The 20,644-nt window shown below is 37.2% G+C and overlaps 1 protein-coding gene across 1 annotated transcript; it reads left to right on the top strand.

Moving 5' to 3' along the window:
- The first annotated feature begins 3,422 nt into the window (after positions 1 to 3,422).
- Positions 3,423 to 20,183, top strand: epsti1 (epithelial stromal interaction 1). The gene is made up of 11 exons (XM_015363712.2): positions 3,423 to 3,709; positions 6,224 to 6,282; positions 7,225 to 7,308; positions 8,055 to 8,128; positions 9,466 to 9,549; positions 9,756 to 9,829; positions 12,876 to 12,960; positions 15,064 to 15,147; positions 15,755 to 15,828; positions 17,386 to 17,549; positions 19,803 to 20,183. The coding sequence occupies exons 1-11, from the start codon at positions 3,444 to 3,446 to the stop codon at positions 19,928 to 19,930; spliced, it is 1,176 nt and encodes a 391-aa protein (XP_015219198.2). The 5' UTR covers positions 3,423 to 3,443; the 3' UTR covers positions 19,931 to 20,183.
- The last annotated feature ends 461 nt before the right edge of the window (positions 20,184 to 20,644 follow it).

Genomic DNA, 20,644 nt, shown 5'->3' on the forward strand with positions numbered 1-20,644 from the left:
TAGCTGAAATGCTGGACATAGTATGATTGCAGATCTCAATATAAAAAGACTGTCTAAGTATTTGTTATAAAAGGTTGCAAGTTATGGATTAGAGATTCAGTTACTGGCTTTATTCATATTAAAGTGCTACAGAAACAACAACAAAACCTATTTAGCATGCATATACTGTATATCTGTCTTCTGTAAATCAGTTCCTCAAAAACAAATTGGTAGGATCCTGTTTCCCTGGTAATAATAAGTCAAAACAGACATACTGACAACTTTCTTAAGGTTTGCTATGCTCTGACAAATTATGGAAATAATTTGGAGGTTTTTTCCCCTGTGGGTATTTTGCTTTCTTATGAGCTTTTCTTTTTTTTCTTTTTTTTTTTGCAGTTTGTCTGGAGCAGGTGTGAATTTGCAGTCTGGGGTATCATGACAGTAATGAGAGGCATCGCATCTGCTTGCCCAACAGGCTTACTGGCTGATATAGCAGAAAGACAAGGACAAAATGCACAAATGGTGTTGTCTCACTCGACGCTCATTCACTGAATTACCAAGTTTGACACAAGGTTCTTCGCTGTGGCGGAAGGAGGCACATTTTTCACCGACTGGGGCTGTTTCAGGAGAATGATGCTGCTGGACTCTTCCTTTGGGGCATTGGTTGAGGTAACTGGGGCCCATGAGGTTCTTGTGCAGTATGCTCTGCAAGTAAGTGCCTCTGGTGGATAGGTTGTTTTACTGTATATTCTATGTCGGTCAGGTAGTCAGTTACGGAAATTATTGTGTCAAGGGTCCTGTGTGGTGGGTAGACCGATACAGTGGACTGTAATAAAAAGGGAAATTATGCAAGATACTGTTGTCTCTGGTCTGTGGGTGTATAAGTACTGTTGGTAGCTGCGTCAGCATGCGTAGGCTGCAAAGGAACAACTAAAGGTTTAGTCCATGCTGAAAATAGAAAAAGAGAAATGCAACATTTCAGCTGTGGAGCCTTCTTCAGGTGAGGCACCCAATACACCCAAAGAAGGCTCCACAGCCAAAATGCTGCATTTCTTTTCTTCTATTTTCATGGAATAAACCTTTACTTGTTCCTTTGCAGCCTACGCATGCTGATGCAGCTACCAACAGTACTTATACTACATGGAAAGTCAGCTACAAAAGCTAAACGTTTAAAAGCAATTCCTGCATTTAGGGGTCACCATCTGTGACACTATCACAATTTATGCTGAGGAATTTGACATTCATTATCTTAGTTTTGGAATTTTGTTCCTTGTCCTGTGCTGCTGTCAATAGTATTAGTTTCATGAAGCCTCCCATAATTGTAGTGATAGGACTGAGTGAAACAGATATCTGGGCTGCAAACTATCCATAGGAGTAGTCATCATTAGCTAAAACCTCAATTTATAAGCTCTTTTCATGTGCAATTTCCTTCCAGAGCCAATACTGTTCCCCAAAACTATACAATGGTGTAACTGTCTATCTCAGTGGTCCCAAATCTTAGTCCTGAGAGGCCAGTGTATCAGGTTTTCAATCCAGGTGGGTTTATTGGCTTAATTAGTACAGTTTATCAGGTTCTCCAGCTTTTCAGGTACTAGTTATAGAAACCTGGAGAACATGCAGACATGCTAGTCTCCAGGGCCAGGCTGTGGACCCATGGCCTATAGTTCTCCAGGCCTTGAGGCCTTGTATCTCTTTCTGATGGGTATCCTGGCAACCGAAGGCAAAGTAGAATGTCAATATTATGCAGAATTTGGTAACACTTCAACATTAGTTACACAAAACCTTTTCATCTGTAATACATACAGTATATTACATTACGCCAACATTTCCCTTTGTTTCCATAACTATTTTTATAGTAATAAATATATATACAATAGTATGTTGTATATATATTTAACTTGAAACAAATGTAGTTGCTTTTTTTGTTTTGCCTTTGTGTTAATGGATTTTGTTGGCAGAGCACAGTAGATTTTATGTGGATCGCAGGTGTTGTCAGGAAACTCTTTCATAACAGTGAAGGGGAAACAAATTAAAATAGTGCTGGGTCGGCAGCGAAAGCATTTTAATTGCTGGTTTTAAAGCTATTTTTTTTTTACATTCATCAGCTGCTCTATTTTTCCCCACTCAAATACTTTTAACTTTAAAAAAAAACATTGGGATAATGAGCAAAGGGAACAGTGGTTAAAATAATGAAAGGTAGTTGTTAACATAACCTAAATTATAAGTGTCCATTGTTTTGTATTTAGTGGAGGATAACAGAAAACGTTTCCAATATTAGTTTATGGACTTAGTCATCAAAGAAGCACATCAACCACATTTTGATTTTTTAAAATAGAAATCTGTTGAAATACGTACAAGGAAAACTGTAAGCGTTTTTTAATTTAATAAAAGATGAATTGTAAGATGGAGATGAACTCCAGATAGGTGAGTTAGACACATCAGCATGTCCGTTTTACAGTTCAGAGATGTGTGCTCCTCAGCTTTGATGACATCGCGCATCCAGTGGAAAACTGTGATTCAAGCACACTCGCTGCTTTATACTCACCACATGAAGGGAGCAAATAAGGGTAACGCTTCTAAAAGCGTGGAAACACTTGGAAACCACGAGAAATGAGAACACACGAATGTGGCTTTATCAAGGATGTGTGGCTTGGCAATATGACGTGACAATTTGATGGTCATGCTAAACCTTGTTTATAGGATGGCCTGTCCTTTGTCTCGTATTGTGATGAGATGACTTTGGCTCACGAATAACAATCTAATAACGGAATCTGCTTGCAAAGTCTTTTTTTTTCAATAAAAAACAAGAAAAAAAGGCATTCGAAAGGCATACAAACAAAACATAGGAGGTCACAGAACGAGAAATCAACAGGGAGCTAATTAAATAGGTTTAAACACAAAGTGTCTGACCGTGCTGCCAGTTTGTTTGCGCTGGAGAAACGATCTGTTGCAAAGTTACAAACAACTCTTGATTTATGAATTTGCTGAAGTTACATTTATGTTTATAGTTGGTATACGATATGTAATTTACATACAGAAAAAAGCTCTGATAGCAATAGAAATTTCAAGACCTTCTTATAATCATTTAGAACACATACTATTTTAATAAAACGTATTCCTTATTTTATCAGAAATTCAGTTAAACAATGAATTAACATAGCATTTATTTTCTTGGGGTCAGCTACAAATATTATAAATCTTTATTTTTACATCCCAATATTACTACTATTCCAGCAATACAAATTCAATATACAGTATAAAGCTATTAAAACAATATGCTCGTTATGTCTCTTAGGTCCAAATAAAGAAATATACTCCATAATTTTTTTTCTCCATTCATATTATCTGTGTGTCTGCGTGTTTATGTGTGTGTTTTATATAATCAGTTGGGTGCATGTCGTATTAGTAACTAGAGAAGACGTCTTGGTCTGTCTGTCACTTGGCACAAGAGAGGGGCATTCCTTATGCCTTGGATGTCATCACATGATACCGAAACTCCAGTTGTGTTCCAGCGCTTTAAAACACCTGCACCTCTAAACATGGAGCGCTACGAAGGGACACGGTCAAGAAACGACGCAGGACACTTTAGCAATAAGAGCCGAAATTCCAGAACAGGTGATACGGAATTAGCAGTAAATAACAACGATGAATTTGCGCACGGGGAGAACGTAAATAATCAGGCTGGAGAGGAAAACAATACAACTACAAGAAATGAACGGAACCCACAATAGTAAGTAAAATCTTAAAAGTCATATTAAGAGAATGCGTGTTTTAATATTTCATACAGTATGTTACGTTATATTGTTGATAAAACAAGTTTAACTCGATCCTTTAATATCTTAATTTAAAAATATCCCAGCTACTGTATCGCTAAAAAAATGCTTAATACATTTCAGTGTAAAAATGTCCAGAATTAATGTTACAGTAAGTATTATTATGAAAGTTGTTATTTTTTCTTTTTTTTTGTCTCTTTATAACTTGGTTAGAGAATAGCTTTCAATTATTCTCTAATGGCTAGAGTTCCAGTTTCGTTTCTGCTAGAGGAGGAGGGCTTTGTGGCAAAATAAAAAAACGTTGCGTCAGGAAGAGGAGGATCATATTCGCATCAGTGTCAGCCTAGCTAGAGCGTCACATCCATGATCTTGTATTGCCTTAGCTAGAGCGTCACATCCATGATCTTGTATTGCCTTAGTGTTGCCCAATACAACACGCAAGCGCAAGCATAAAATCTATTCAAGAGTCATTTAATTTCAGGTGCAAAAGACATTGTGCAGTAGTTTACCAAAACAACCCGCCTTTACATTTAGCTTTCATCCGCGCAAAATATGATGCCGGACATAAACAAAAGGTTAGGTGTGTACTGTACGTATCTAAATCAAAGCGGTACATTCTTTTTTTATTTTACTAAATTTAAGCAAGTCGAAATTGATATCTAACTGTAAAAGAACAAGTAAAGGTTTCTTCCATGTTGAAAAGAGAAGAAAAACAAGTTTTCGGCCGTGGAGACTTCTTCGGGTGTCAGTTATTTGTGTTAACCTGTTTTTGTTTTGTATGGAAAGATAATGAGCTAACAGGGTTTAATCCAAATCTGCAAATCCTTAAACCAAATTTAATCCATACGTAACCAAAATATACGCTTCACAATCACATGATTTACAATTTACGATCAGTATCTGTAAATGCTTAATCAAAAATCCCAGCCTAACGGCTCCCAAAGCAGAACAAGGAATCTACAGTAGCAGCCCTGGAAAGTAGTCAAAAGAAATAAATAGTAACCAGAATAATTCCTCTGTTCAAGGTTAAAGGACACCAACCAGATATTAAGCTATACAGTTTTTAAAAATGTTTAAATATTATATTATATTTTAAGGCTTCATTTAGAATTCTGTGCAGTTTTTACTCTGGTATCTGTTCAAACTAAGGAATACAACCGTCCTAGTTCTTGGCTTTACAGGAACGTTCCACCCAGACAGATTAAGGACTTTAGTAAGGTTCGGTTTGGAACAGATGAGATTGGAAGTAGACTTCTCACATGTCCTCAGGGTATTGACAATTGCATCCTACTGAAGTACTTCATTTCAACAACCCATGGCAAGCAGGCATAAATTAGAAGAGTCTTTTAATGGCTAAAAATAGGAGGCGCTTCCTGACAGCAGGGGAGCTACTAACATTTTTTAATGTTTATATTTTCTTAACTGTACTGTACAGTGTGTCCCACTTGATCCTAACTATTTAATTTAGACAAAGAATAAGGCCAATTACACCAATGAAAGCCGACTGTAAACCCACCCCATACCCAAACGCTATACCTCAAAACAGCCTTCAGACTGCAATTTGGCTGCTTTAATTTCAAAGTCTACTGCTACTCTAACCACATCCCAAAAGCAAAGCTCAAGGCTGCTGTAAAAGGCCTTAGTAGTTTAGGAGTGCTGGTGGTATAGCAATAGGCCAGCTAGCACTAGCTAGTTCCACAAGCACTCCTTAATGGAAAGTGTTGACACTTGTTCACATGCTGGACTTATAAAGGAAAAATATATCCAATTGTTCTAAACCAAAGCTATCCACATTGTTTTTGTTGTCACATCATACTAATCTCTGAAAAAACATTTTTTTAAAGCAAGGGACGCATTTGTATGAAAACAAGCATATTCAAATATAAAATATCGAAAATCAAATATTTGAAGGCAGCAGTGTGCAGTTTTGGGGTTAGGGCTCATGTAGTTGGAAGACTGGGTGTTAAAATCCCAGGTGGGTCATCACTCTTATAGGAACTTGCTTCAGATAAACACTGGCCTGTATAAACAGATGCAAAAGTAAGTTAACTGGACTAGTAATATTAAAGTAAGAGTTAACTGTAGCTAGTGCCAGGTTTCTTCAGTATAAACACCTCAAAAATTAGATGAAATAAAAAAAAATATTATCATGGCCAATAATGACTACATCATATTCACAATTAACTGTATTTAATAGCATACAGCGATGGTCTTAAACCTTCCCTAATTATATTCACAGGGTGTTTTCTTGGCTTGCTGAAGTAAATGTGTTTTCAGTTTCATAAGCTTAGCAAAACTCTTTGTTGTCCTCTGAAAATTATTATGCCTTCTACACATGATTTAGTGATTATTATTATGGCCTTTCACAATAAAAACCCCACAAGCATTATAAATTATAATGTAATGCTGGCATAAGCCCTCAAGACGTGAGACACATACTGTATATCAATATACTTTCTCATTTGTTTTAGCATGGGAGGCTATTCCATGATACCACCCAATGAATCAAGGAGGAGGGAAATGCAGAGGAGTAAGTCATTTCAAGACTGTAATTATTTTTTCTGTGTAGTCAAAGTGCTCCCTTTGCCAGATGGTTCTTTTTTAATTGTTACCAGCAAAATTAACCAAAAACAGAAAAAATGTTTGTTACAAGACATTGAGATCTTAGTGGTGTAACATTGCAGTTACTTGGCATTAAATAATGACAAACACCAAAGGTTGAAAAGTTAATAATAAGTGCATGTGCCCTGGTTCCCTGTTGCCACTGAATAAGTAATGCTTTAAGAATTAGAGACCCAGGTGCTGCTAATATAACATAATTTAGCATCACTGTGATGGAACTGGCTTCATGGTACAAAAAGCCACAAAACATTTTATTCTTTTCTTCATGCATGTTCCATTTGATCGGATAACAGTGCAACATCTCACTTTTTTAAACAAATTCCTCTTGGTGTAAATGTTTCACTTCACAATTTCTTTTTATATGGGGTACCTACAAAAGGTTCAGTATACATTCAACCTTGATGCACTTGCTAGTTGTGAAATGTTCAAATGTAGTACCTGTTGACAGGTTTTTCTTTTGTTATATATTCTCTTTGTTAAAAAAAATACAAACCCAGTGTCAAGTTCTGTGCCAGTAATACACATTTTATTGGTTCAGTCAAGGTTTTGACTTAATCTGCTCTACATAGATTAGGCCAACATCAAAGTAACTTGCTTAAGGTCAACACTGTCAGTTTAGGGGTTTGCTCAGCCTAAACCTTTTAGGGACTCTTTTGCATTATTATGACACCAATACCACATAAAATATCCCAGATTAAGGTACTTTTTCAGCTTATTCACACTGATCATGTCACCAGTCAGGCCTTGTGTGCAGTGCTGCACAGTCCAGCCCTGATCCATGTAGACACAGAGGTGAATAACATTAACGCTGTGGTTTAGATTACAGATAACATGCAAATTCTGGTTACAGTGGCACAGAAGGAAGAGGAAGATCTGAAACGCTGGAAGGAAGGACACAGGCCTGGTCCTCTCAGCCTACCTCCAGCACAGCTAGGTATGATCAAAACAAGACTGAGGTGCAGGTAGATAACGAAGGTAAACTAACAGGGTCATAAGAGCTCATCCTGGTTTCTGAGCACAGGACTCCCCTCCCCTGGGTGGGACAGCTGTCCATCACAGGGATGACTACCCCCACCCAACAGTTCTGGTCCACACTGGTAGAACTGGGTGACCAACTGGGGTAAAATACCTCACAAAAGGTACACCAGCAGTGTGTGCAGCTGCAGCTCACACCCATGACCGGTCAGACATGAGTCCAGAGGCTTTGCTGCCCCCATTATACTGTAGCATGATAAAGAGAAGAAATTGTCAAATATACTTATATTTGTTTTAACCTGAAGTAACGACAACCGTTGTCAGCAATTATTAAAAAATCAGAATTTTTCTCAATATAATTCCTATTTCTTACATTATAATAAAGGTAGATATGCATGACCTTTTGGTTACGCTGGATTAAATTGGGTTAACGTCACTTTGGATATGTGCTAAATGTAATGTATGAAGTGTTTTTACTTGCTTGGAATGTCGTGTGGAATAGTTTTACAATATGCTGATTTCTTTTGAATTTCTTTACTTTTTATTCTAACTTTTTTATTATTATTACTTTTATCCTATTTAAATATTGTTATAAAGATTTATCTGTTTTAAATCTTTCCTTACGCTTATGCAGAAAAAAATTAAAACAATTATATACAACATATATGTAATATGTAATGTTTTAATAAATTAATATCTGTGCAGGTGGAGCAATATCGATGACTGAAGCCAGACAAAGGCAATTTTTGGAGTTAAGGGAATCTAAATATCGTAAAAAGGTAATAAGGGTTTGAATCCAAATTAAAATGTATGAGTAAGACTATTGTTTTTCATCTCTATTGTAAAATGGCTGTTGAAGACCAGTGTACCACCTAACACATACAGCAACAGAACGTTTGGGATTAAAAACATGTTATACTGTCACGTAAGTATAGGGGAAGATAGATATATATTGTAGGAACAAGTAAAGGTTAATTATTTTTCTTCTTCTGAAAAGAAGAAAACACAGTTTTGGAAAGGCTTAATAACATTTTTGCCTTTCACTGTGAAATTGACCTTTACTTTATCCTTTGCAGCCAACACATGCTGACACAGCTCCCCACTGAAACGTTTCTCTCTAATTACAGTACATATTCATACATCGTGCTGCATATACTTATACCATGTGCAGACCTTAATGATGTTCATTATAAAATAGATTACTCTGGAAGTTTTTAAAACATGTGGGCACTAACAAAACAAAGGTCGATCCAATATGAGTTTTACTGTGTACTTGAACATGTACTCTATCATTTGCTTTAACTAATACTTTGAGAAATGACTACATTTCGATTGCAGGAGGGTCTCAAAATTAACAAGCGTTTGGTGCAGAGAATTGTCAGAAACAACTAAATTTGCATACTGAATAACCAAGTCCACCCCATACCATAACATAATATACTATATAGTATGTATGGTTAAAAGACATATGTAAGCAACCCTTCCTTATATTAATTAATGCACTAGTGCATTGGCTTCAGTTTAAATAACATAAATCAACTAAAAGAAAGAAAGAAATCACAATTTATATGAATCTGCTAAAATCAACAACATGAATCCCTCCTCTGCGTTTAGGGGATGCCTGCACTTGCTCTCTCTTCCTCCATGATTAGCACACCCCACTGTTATAAAAAGGGTAATAAAACTGTCAGAGAGCCTATAAAGTCATCTCCAGCTTGTCCTTCCCCATGCCACCGATACAGAACCTGAAGCGTTCGTTACAATACAAAAACAAGACCATGTTTAGATGCGGATGGTGGGTAGTGGGAACTTGAGGAGGGGGCAAGGAGAGGATCACTCACTAGCTAGATTCATCTCACCATCTTAGTCTGTTGCACTGCTGATTTGAAAGCTGTGATTAACAGCCTTGGGCTCTCTTTCATCCCGCTCTGCTCTTCTTCCATACAGGAACCCATCAGCCAGACTGAATCAACTAAAAGCGAATTTGCAAATGTTGAATTCGCAGATAATCGAGACCCTACAGTTCAGTATATATCTTTATCTGAGTGTGTTAGGCAGTCAAGCTGTAACATAATAACAACATAATGTGCTTTGTTCCCGATGGCATTCTGGGAAGCTTAAACAAGAGGACGACAAGAGGAAGAGAAAAGAAGCGGAGGAAATGGAGATCCAGCAGAAGAAGGTTCTGCAGCGGGAGAAGGTGAGGAGCTCGGATCAGGCCAGCATGACCCGATCTTACAATGATAAGGATTCAATTCACAAATGATGTCCCAAAGTGCGTGTTTCTGTCTAATCAAAACCATGCCACATTCCCATCAGAGGGATGCTTTTCTCATCATCTAGAGTCTGAAAATTGACCATTTTAAATGGGAAAAATCTTGACTCTTGATGTTTAATGCATGTTAGGCCATCAGACTTGAAGAAAGGAGACGGCAGGAAGAGAATCTGAGGAAAGAACAACTTCGGTATGACCACCAGCTGTAAGTAGATACAAGTAATTCTATACATTGTGCTTTTTCTAAAGGATTTACATCCTTTGCTTGAAGACATTCCATGATATTGTTACAGAAAGAGGGGGAGGGAAATCTAAATTCATAGAGGTTAGTGAAATATTTAGCTTAAATAGCAGTCTGTCATGACAAAAAAAGCTGAACACTCCCACGAGTCAGGGAATGCTGAGCAAAGTCAGATGGCTTCTTCTATTGCCCCTGGAGAATTTTGGTGGTGAAGATATAAGAAATAACTGAAAAGACATGACTCAATTCAACAAAACTTTCAGCCAAGACATGAAACACACAAGCTAATATTTATGAGTGGAGTGAGTTCTTGAGTGAGTTTGCCATGAGTGGTAAACTCTGAATAGCAAATTTAAAAAGGAAACATATATTTCCAGAGATATGAGAAATGCACCTCAGTCTCCTCTCATTTGGGGTAATTAGTTAGATGCAGTATCCTCAAGTTTGTGGGATGTATAGTTCATCAAATACCCCAGCTGTCCAAATATCATTTTAACATATATAGTCCTGGTTGCTTGGCTCAATCAAGGTGAGGGACAATAAAAATAACCAACCTGTACAACCATAATTACATCCAACATGCAATATTGCAGTAGCTTTAGGAGAGATAGAAAAAAAAAAGAATTATCTCTAGGTATAGCAGATACCTATGCAACACCTACAAAAAAGTCTGAGGCATCTCAGCCTAGGCTTTGCTGATTGCCATTGGAATAAGAAACTAATCTGAGGTTTATTGTCATAAATTACACACAGGAAGCCTTGGAAAGAAATAAGAAAACCCAGAAAACAGGTATAAAAAGAAGAAAGAAAGGAGGTTCTGTTGTTTGATCTGTTGGATGACCTGTGGAAAAACCTGTAAAGTGAAGAGAGAACCAGACTGTTTCTGCTACCTACAGTAGCAGAAACAGTCAAAGAGACAGCAAGAAAACCATGCCAAACAGCACTGAAATTATAAATTCAGAAAATGAAAACACAAAGCTGGGGTGGTCAACACTTTCAATAGCTCAAAGATAATTCAGACAGAGGAAAGTTAAGAAGAGCATGCAGTGAGTAGAGAGCAGAGCAATTTTTGTTGGGTGTGCAGGACTGAAAACAGACTAGGAATGGTCACGAAAGGATTGAGGAGTGATGAAAATGTGCAGCTGTGGAAGATCTGCTCAGCTCCAGCTGCGGAAGGGAGTGGTGGCAAAGATTGCAAAGCAGAACATACTGTAGAAGCAAAGCCATCTGGGAAAAAAAACAGGAGAACGGAAGTTAAAGGAGGCTAAGAAGCAACAAGGACTGGAGGAAAAGGACTGAATGATAGATTGCAAACTTGTCTAGAAGATTTGAGATTAGTTGTGAAAGAGGAGAGGAGTGAGCAATAGTTTTTGAGATCAGAGACCAGCTTGGATTTCTCTCTTTCCTTCAGTAGAACATTGTTTAAAGTGAATTGAGTATAGGACTGCGTAAATCCATCACAGAGTAGGAGTGGAGAAAGTAGGACAAGAGAAGTAAGACGTGAAAATAGAGGCAAAGAAACAGATTTACAGTAAGTGAAAAATGGCCTCACGGCGACATCCCTAACCACTTTCCTTCTTGCCCAGTTTGGAGGGACCATCTGATTGACTCAGTTTCTGGGTGGTATGATATACGTTTCACTTCTTAATGATTGACTTGCTTTGAAATGTTTTATAACCCATTCGCATAATCTGTTCCTTTCTGCAATTTTACCCCTGAGTTGTTTTGAAAGCTCCTTTGTTTTATAGTCAAATCTTTGCTTGAAATTAACTACCTGGCTGAAGGACCTTACTTCGACAGGCGCATTTATTCTGAAATCATGCAAACCACTATTGCAGAGTAACTTTGTGCATCAAAACTAGTTTAGGTTTCCCGTAGGAAAGGAGGTTAATACGTTTGCCATCAACATATTTTATGTTTTATTTTTCTTTGCAGTTTTTGTTGACATTTATTTCCTTTCACCCATTAAGCTGTTCAGTTTGAGTATTCAGGCTTTGAAACAATGCAACATACTGGGACATCATTGTAAAGGGTGAATACGTTTGCAAAGCACAGTACTGTAAATGGAGGTAATAGTAATAATGCAACAATTTGCAACACTTTGAAGCAATACCTTAGCATCAGTGGACCTAGTTCATTGTCCCAGAGTCCCTGGTTTATTCTAGAAGAAGTTCTCTGTCCAGTTCAGGAATTCTGGGGATGGGTGACTATGTAGCCAAATTCACTATAGAGATGAGTGTCTATTGTGGTTGGATGAGGTGGTTTATAGCCAATTTACACAAACATTTCTGTTTTGCTCCTTCCAAGTAGAGATGGTTTGTCAAGATTTTTTTAAAGCAGTCAACTGCTAAACAATGAAGTGCTACTGCCATGAATATTCAACAGTGAGGAAGTAATTACATTCTTTGGTTACCTCAAGGGTTAGAGTTTATAATTTAAACGAATCTTAATTTTCTGGGGGGCTGGGGACTCGACTGAAGTGGCTCATGTTAAACATTTAGTAGATTTCATTAATTTATTAATCATTTTTGTGACAACTGGCACAGGACAAGCATTTGTAAATGAAAATAAAATACTTTGAACCTCCAGAAGGATCACAATGCACAATTAAAAAGCATTAAAGCACATTTCTACTTTCAGAGGTACGCTTCCACAGTGCAGGATTGTGAATCATCACAGAAAAGGCAACTTTACTATTGCAAAAAGTACAAACTAAATAGACTGCATACATGATTAAACAGATTTATGAGATACTGGGAAACAAATGTGTCAATATAAGTTGGATAATGAGATCACAGGGTATTGACAAGCATGAAACATTGTCCAGGAAGCCTCTAGTAAGGATGGCCACAAATCAAAGATGACCAAACAAAACAGCTTGTGTATCCAAAGACATTACACATGAAGAGTCAAGTATCCTGTTTGTGGAATATCCTGTATTGTCTGTGGACAGTGTAATATCCGAAACAGAATATTAATTTCAATGTTGTAATGCTTTTATTTCCTGCAGGAGCACACAACAGTTTCTTCAAAGGTTTGAAAACTTCACCGTAGATCCAGTTCCAGTGAACAGCTCTCTTCCAGCGTCATCCTGGGTAAAGAGACTGCCAAAAACTGCATTCCATATTTCACAGGACTAGTTTCAAACCAAAGCAGCATAGTTGTGGCCGTGAGGTTGCAGCCTAAGGAGCTACAATAATTCACACCAATTGATACTTCTTTGATACATATTTTCTTAGCAAACAATTTCTACTTTTAAGATTTTGCACAGAATGTACAATATAACTGTTCTGTTTCTGACTCTGACTGATAAGTGGTTCAGTCCATAAGGCTCATTATTTCCACTGTGGAGGGTGTTATGTCTATGGTGATTTTTTTAAAATCAAAACACACAAGGTTTTATTTTATTGCTTGCCAGTGAGAGGTTGCTTGAGTCAATCTGGAGAGAGCTGTGGCATATTTAGGTCATGGGACTTTCCAAAGTTCACTTCAAGCTAACTGAGAAATAAAGATATTGCCTATTGCCTAACAGCACTGAATAATAATAATAATAATAATAATAATAATAATAATAATAATAATAATAATAGAATATTTATGATAAGTGTTTTTCGAAAAGCAGTATACAGTACAATAGCATACTTGTTCCACACCATGGGAATAAAAAGAAAGACGAGCAAAGTTAATGAATAAAAACAAAAACAAGCAGTTAATGAATTTAAATACAACGTAGATGTATCCATTAAAAGCTAAAACCTGCATTAAAAACAGGAGGTGTGCTTCTGCTTGAAACTGGTCACTTCCATGTGGGCTCAAAAATCGTTTCCCAAAAAACCCGGATGACCGTTGTGCTGCCATCGTGTCTCATAGTTTCTTGCTTCAGTGCTTGCCCTTCCTTTGAAATTAGCCCAAACACACATACACTGGAAATAAAACTACATTTAGAGAAGTATTCAAGAGCAGGAATAAACACATCCTTCTTTGTCAAACTCCTGTGCCATCTTTAGAAACACGGAATAGTTAGCAAACCCGTGACAGACTGGTAATAATGCAAAAATCACAGTTTTGGCTGCTGAAGTCTTCTTCCAGTGGGCAGACCGAGGAGCCTGACAAGCCGGGGGCCAGGCATAAATATTGTAAAAACTACCTCATGTGGCAGCCGGCCGCATTGTTAAACTTGCATGCACAGCTTCTGTGGTAAACAGTGCAATGTTTTCTTGTGTGGCTTTCGACATTGTTGTGAAACTTTTACAAATCAGCTTATTCCAACTGTATAAACCTGAATATGGCAGGGAGTGTAAATAGCTCTGAGGTGTTTGTTCACTTTCCAGTTCAGTCCCTGTGTTTTACACTAGTGAAGAGGATTCCAGTTAGTGTTATTGATCACTTCACAGCAGGTTTGTCTGTGGGATTGCCTTCAATTACAATAGGAGGTTTTAATTGAGTTCTTGTTGTTATGAAAGCTGGTAAATTTACAATCAATCCAAGCTACAGAATTTTGTTTCCATATTTACTGAAATAGCTGTGGCTTCATTCCATGCCACTTTTTAAAAACATGATCGTTTTAGGCATTGGAAAGTCCTGTAAAATATGGAGGCTTGTAACATAAATAAATGAACCATGAGGGACAGGACTATGGATTATTTTTTTTTATGTATACTGCTATGTGGTAGCTTTCATTAAAGCATTAGCAATAAAAAAAAGTATTCTTTATCACTAATATGAGAACAAGCTAACCTGATCTTTCTTCTTTGGGTATTGACTTAAGTGTTTGGATGGACTCCTACAAATTAGGGAAGTACTCCAAATGAAATGTTGTAGGTGTGGAAATGAACTTTTATACTGAAAGACTTGGCCTTTATGTGGCCTAATATTGTTTTTAAAGGTGGTTCCAAGCTAATTCATTTATTCCATATCCTCTGTTTAAGTAACATTCTTACTTTTCCGTTGTCTTAGGGACAGCTGTTTTGTTTCTGTGTTGATCTTTTTATCCACAGAGATATGGATAGAATATCTTTTTTTTCAGGTTCTGGTCCACCATGCTGAAGCTATTAGTAGGTTTGACCAAAGTAAAAAAAAAATGCTGCAGTTTCATGAGCTAAAGATCTTTCCAGATATTTTCAGCGCAGTGTGCGCAGGACCACCAGCTACACTGAGGGGTACTTCCTTACTTAATGTTTGCTCCCTTCTATTCACAGGCCAGAGGCCACATTTACAGAGAGGCCCAGAAAGCAGAAGAAAATGAGCAACTGAGGCAGAAGAAAGAGGAGCAAAGGAGAAAGGTATGGATTACTGGCTCAGGGAAAGAGAGGTCAGGCTTTCAGGCCTTTAGCAGCTAAATGTTCATTTTGTGACTGAATTACAACCTTCTTGCTTTTCTCCCTTTTTGCCTCAGCATTACGAAACAAAAAAAAAGAACTGAAACTTCTTATTCATTTTTCGAGCTGAGATTTTAGGGGGTGGGGGGAAATAAGTTCCAGTGATGCTTTAGAGTAAATGACTTCATGTCTTTCCTTGGATGTATTTAACACACGAAAGTGTGAAGACTGGCTTTTATTTTTTTTCTTTCTCCTTTTCTCTTTCAATAATGTTACTGGGTACAGCTGAATGAGTAAGCATTCCAATACACTTCTTGTATATGGCAAACAAAGACATCTTGAATCTTCCAAGTTCAGAATTAAGGTTTAAGAGCAGAGAATACAATTTGTCCCCTCATTCCAGTCAGTTTTTTTTTTTATCTAGCACCTCCTCATGTTGACCACACATAGCACACAGCATGTTAACCAAGCACAGCATTGCCTCAGTGAGCAGGCTGCTTTATAGAAACTGCTGTCACCTGCTGACCTGAACATGACTGTGATTAGACCAAGCATGTCCTTTTCCTCACAGAGTGAACTCTTGGAAGAAAATCAAAAATGGAAAGAAGAAGAAAGGGAGAGAGAACTCCAAAAGGAACACAAAAGGTAGGGCTAATTTTAGTGCAACTTATTTAAGTCTCTCATAGTATCATAAAGAGAGATTACACATTTCACATGTATTTCCATTAGAGAAATCAGAAGAAACATAACAATTACAGCACTTTTTCTTCAGTAATGTTTCATTTAGTCACGAGTCCTCTGCATTGTTTTAACAGAGCAATTAAATAATACAGTTCACGTAGTGGCTTCAGTCTGAGAAATAATTTCTCATATTGTCTTTATTTCAAGTCAGTAAATTGAAATTATGCAAAATGGATTATATAACTGACATTCAGGATAAAGGTTAAGATAAGATATAATTGTTTTTGTCCAAAAGGGAGAACATTTTTCTTTGGCATCACCATACAGAACTACAATAAACTCAACATAAATATCACTCAACATGAAATAAATATACATTTAAAACAAACAATAGTCCTAGACATGCAACTATACATAAACAGACATCTTGCCCTGCCTACTGTATATAACACTACCATTATACATAATCTAATAGTTTCATACAGGAAACAGTCACTGTGTTTAATATACCGATACCAAAAAAATATTGATTGTATTCATCTTTCTTAGTCATAGGCATTCTAAAATGCGTCCTTGAAGGTAGAAGTTAGAAATGGGAAAGAAGAGGGTGGATGGGTCATCAACAGGAAGTTGAACCTTACTTGGAAATGCAATACAAAACAACTCTTTAAGCTGTTTCTGTGATCAACCAGTTATCTTACTAGCAGTATTAACAATTTTGGCCAGTTTCTCTTTACTCTTAATACCGAGGCTCTCATCCCACACCGTCAAAAAAACAGAAGTAGTGATGCTTTCTACCAACATTCTATAAACATTCTCTAAAACGTTCTGACTCACTCCAAACCCTTTCAGCTTCCTGATCAAAAATATACACTGACTTCTTAAAAATGCAATTGGCACTCTCTGCAAAGTTGAAATGTTTGACAAATTCTGTTCCTAGGTATTTGAAAGACTGAACAGCCTCCACAGGCTGATTAATAAGGTAGTGAGAAATTAATGTATTACTGTCACAAGTAGCCAGCAGTCAGCACACTTGACTGACACCAGTTTTCTTATCTGTTCAAAGTAATTCTCCACCCCTTCGGTTAGGTCCTAATCTGACATACTTCCGCTCGCCTACATATATGAGTCTCGCACCTGGGACTTCCCGTAGCGTATGTTTCTCATATCCCTCCTGCCACCCCATCTACACCCCTACAGCTCCCTGGCTCAATCCTGGAAATACGGAATGGGGTCTGGACAGCCAAATCCTCATAGATTTGCTATCACGCTCAGATTTCTCATTCGTGCCTGTAAGACATTATAAAACGAGAGACAATTGTCTTCTGTTTAGACATGCAAGATTATGAATAATCCTATGGATTATTCACAAGAGGAATAAACAACACTCTTCTTCCCCCTGTCTTCTCTGTACAATGTTTCCAGATCCTTGCATGATACCATATTTCAAAAGCAGATAGTAGGTGGCTGATTACGTTTCATCAAGACCAGCCCACGAATGTCTGTTACTCTTAATTTTAGGGTCAATGCCAAATTTTTGGATCAAATTCAAGCCCATGCGCAATCAGGTCGGAAGGAGCTGCCCTTTCCTGTAAATACAGAAGAAGAAAGAGATTTTCATACCAATGGAGCACAGGATGTACCCAAATCTTTGGAGCCTATCCTGCAGGAGAGTGAAGAGGATGGTAAGTTATTTTTAAAGTAGGAAGCTCATGCCATTCTTCTTGCAATTGTATTTGTTTAGTCTGTTCTATATAAAGGCCCCTCTAATTGTTTCCACTGTGTATTCCGTCAGTGGAGTTCATAATTTACCCACGGGTTTATGTTACTTAAAATTATGTAGGCTTCAGAGGATACTTATTTTGGATGCGTAGTTATCATGCCATGTCAAAATGGCTGATGTAATTTTCACATACAGTACTTTCAAGAATTCTCCATGCTGTGTGTGCAATGCTAAATTCAGATACCAGGATAATAGAACTGCTTTGACAGCTTAACTGAGAGCAAGGTGAATGGTTTTAAGAATCTCGGCTGCTAGAATTTCGTTTAAATGGAAACTTCACATGGAGTGATATTTGAAACAGGTTTCAGTCAGACAAGAGGTACCGGATAGTATTAACGGGCCAATATGAAAATGTAGTTTGTTCCTTGTACTGTACAGTATGTTAGTATGTACTGTAAATGGATTTCATTTGTCCCTGTACTAAAGTGGGTATAGAAAGTTACCACCCCCTTTCAAAATGTTCACCTTTTATTGCCCTAAAACCCAAAAAGAAGACAAATAAAATCGAACCTTTTCCAGTTTAATTTGCAAATTGTACATTGCTACATCCAAGTGAAAAAAGAAAGCAAAAAATCTCTACCAACTTTGCACACCCAGAGGGAGGAATATTTGGCCGTTCCTCCTTACAGAATTGTTCAAGCTCAGTCAAACTGCGTGGTGACCGTTGATGGACTGCCCTCTTCAAGCCATTCCAAAGCTTTTTGCCACTTAATTACATCAACCTTCCTATCCCATTAACATCCTTTGGGTCACTGTCATGTTAAAAAGTTAACCATCTTCCCATTTTCAACTTTCTGGCTGAGGACTGCATGTTTTCTTCAAGAATTTGCCTGTATTTTGCACCATCCATCTTCCCTTCTATCCTGACAAGTACCCCAGTCCCAGCTGAAGAGAAACACCCCCACAACAGGATGCTGCCACCACCGTGCTTTACTTTAGGAATGGTGTTCTTTGGAAGGTTGCCATTGGCCCCTTGGAAGCCTCTCTGATCAGTCTCCTTCTTGCTCGGTCATCCAATTTAGAGGGACGACCTGATCTGGGCAAGGTCTGGGTGGTGCCATACCTTCCACTTCGTAATGATGGTCTTGGCTGTGCTCCATGGGATATTTAAAGCCTTTGAAATGTTTTTATACCCATCTCTTGACTTGTGCTTTCCACAACTTGATCTCTAACTTGATCTCTTTTGAAAACACTTTTCTACCCATAGTGGATTCTTTGCTTTGAAATCCATTTCCAAGCAGTGGAATTCTCTAGAAACAGCTGCTTTTATTCTGAACTCATCAAAATCACCACAATTGATCACAGGTGGGAGCCAATTTAGTCGTGTGATCTGTAAGGTGATTGGTTATACCTGAGCAAGTTTACAAATGCAATTGTAAGGGGGGTGTTCACTTATCCAAATAAGGTATTCTACTGATGTAATATTAATTAATTTTCCGAATGTTTTAGAATATTATGTTCACTTGGCTAATGTGGGTTACTTTGTGTAAACAAAAATGGAACAAACCTATTTTTTATTTTCAGAGTGTCATACAACAAAGGGTACACATTTTGAAATGGGTGGTGACTTTCTATACCCAATGTATCTATTGTATAACTTCATTATAGCATGTGCTTTGGCTATATGTATCCTTGGCTGACTACAGCTACTTTTGGTATTTCTGTGGAAAAAAAATGATTTCTTGATTAACAACAATTTTGACAAATATCTGAGCGGCAAAGCAAACATTATTCACAAACAGGAAAAAGGAAATAAATATTGCTGGTATTTTTGCTATAATTATTATAACAAAAATGTATAAGATATTAAAAATGGTAAAGGTCTGTTTTATTTTATCTGGTGATTAGGCTAGATTCAAAACCAAAGCTTTCTATATCAAAGAGATATTAAACAAAAGTAGCACTTTTTCTTCAGCAATGGTTGCTACCTTGAGACTACGTTTGTCTATCTTCAATAAATGACATCCAAAACGGGCACAACACATGATGTGATTTGTTGAAGATTTTGGAGATTCTCTTGTACAATAATTTCCAGCTCATCTCTGATACATTGTAAAGAAATACTATGTAACCCTCAAAGAAATCCATGAGTAGCAATTCATACTTCCAGGGACAACAAAATCAGAATGACTTATTGTGCTTGTTTTTGTTGCAGGTTATGATCTTGAATGGACAGTGATGAAGCTTCAGACTTCATTCCCTTCATGTGAGCGGGCTTTCTTAGAAGATATAGTGATTCAGTGCAATGGAGATTACAACCAAGCCTACAAACTACTTCTGTAAACAGCTCTTCTGATGGGCTCAGACCAGCATCAAGCTCCACAAAAAAACAAACAGATGAACACACTTATTAGTTACAAAATAGGGGTGTAGCTCTATTAGTGAAAGCTCTTTGTGTGTTTTGCAATCTCATGTTTATTTGAGTAATATTGTCTTTTAAGTGAGTACAATCAAATAGCTGTATCATTAGTCAAATACACATAGTTCATCCCAAATATAATAAACCTGATTCAATGGAAAAATGTATGCACTTAAATCGCATCATGTCTGGTTTTATAATTTGTGAATCCTTAAAAATCATAATGTGACATGACTTGTTTGTGGATGGTAATAACTTGTGAGCACATGTAAAATGGGTAAACATTGTGAAACATCACATTGTGTGCCTACTTATATAACATTCCATCCTTTCAAAGTTCAGGTTGCATCATCATTCTGTACTGAAGTCACACATTTTAAAGTATACACCCTATTAATTTGAAGTTTTCTAAAAGAGACCCATCAGTATTGACAAATATAATTTGAATTAAATTCTGTTTTTTTCATTTATATTTAATGTTACATTAAAGATGAGATTTTTTTGCAAATTTCTAGTCTTCGAAACTTGTTTCGAAGTCTTGTTAAGCAGAAATGTCCATTTGACACATCAGGTTTGTAAACCACACTAGAACACAACATTAACTTATACTGGCATTTTTCAAGCATTGCTTCCTGTAT

This window comes from Lepisosteus oculatus, chromosome 15 (genome assembly GCF_040954835.1).
Source record: "Lepisosteus oculatus isolate fLepOcu1 chromosome 15, fLepOcu1.hap2, whole genome shotgun sequence".
Classification (NCBI taxonomy): domain Eukaryota; kingdom Metazoa; phylum Chordata; class Actinopteri; order Semionotiformes; family Lepisosteidae; genus Lepisosteus; species Lepisosteus oculatus.

What these genes read in the sequence shown, in the direction of transcription:
- epsti1 (XM_015363712.2), top strand. Translation starts at nt 3,444, where the DNA reads ATGCCTTGGATGTCATCACATGATACCGAAACTCCAGTTGTGTTCCAG. An exon ending in AATGAACGGAACCCACAATA is followed by an intron (nt 3,710 to 6,223) that starts GTAAGTAAAATC and finishes CATTTGTTTTAG; the next exon opens with CATGGGAGGCTATTCCATGA. An exon ending in AAGAGGAGCAAAGGAGAAAG is followed by an intron (nt 15,148 to 15,754) that starts GTATGGATTACT and finishes TTTTCCTCACAG; the next exon opens with AGTGAACTCTTGGAAGAAAA.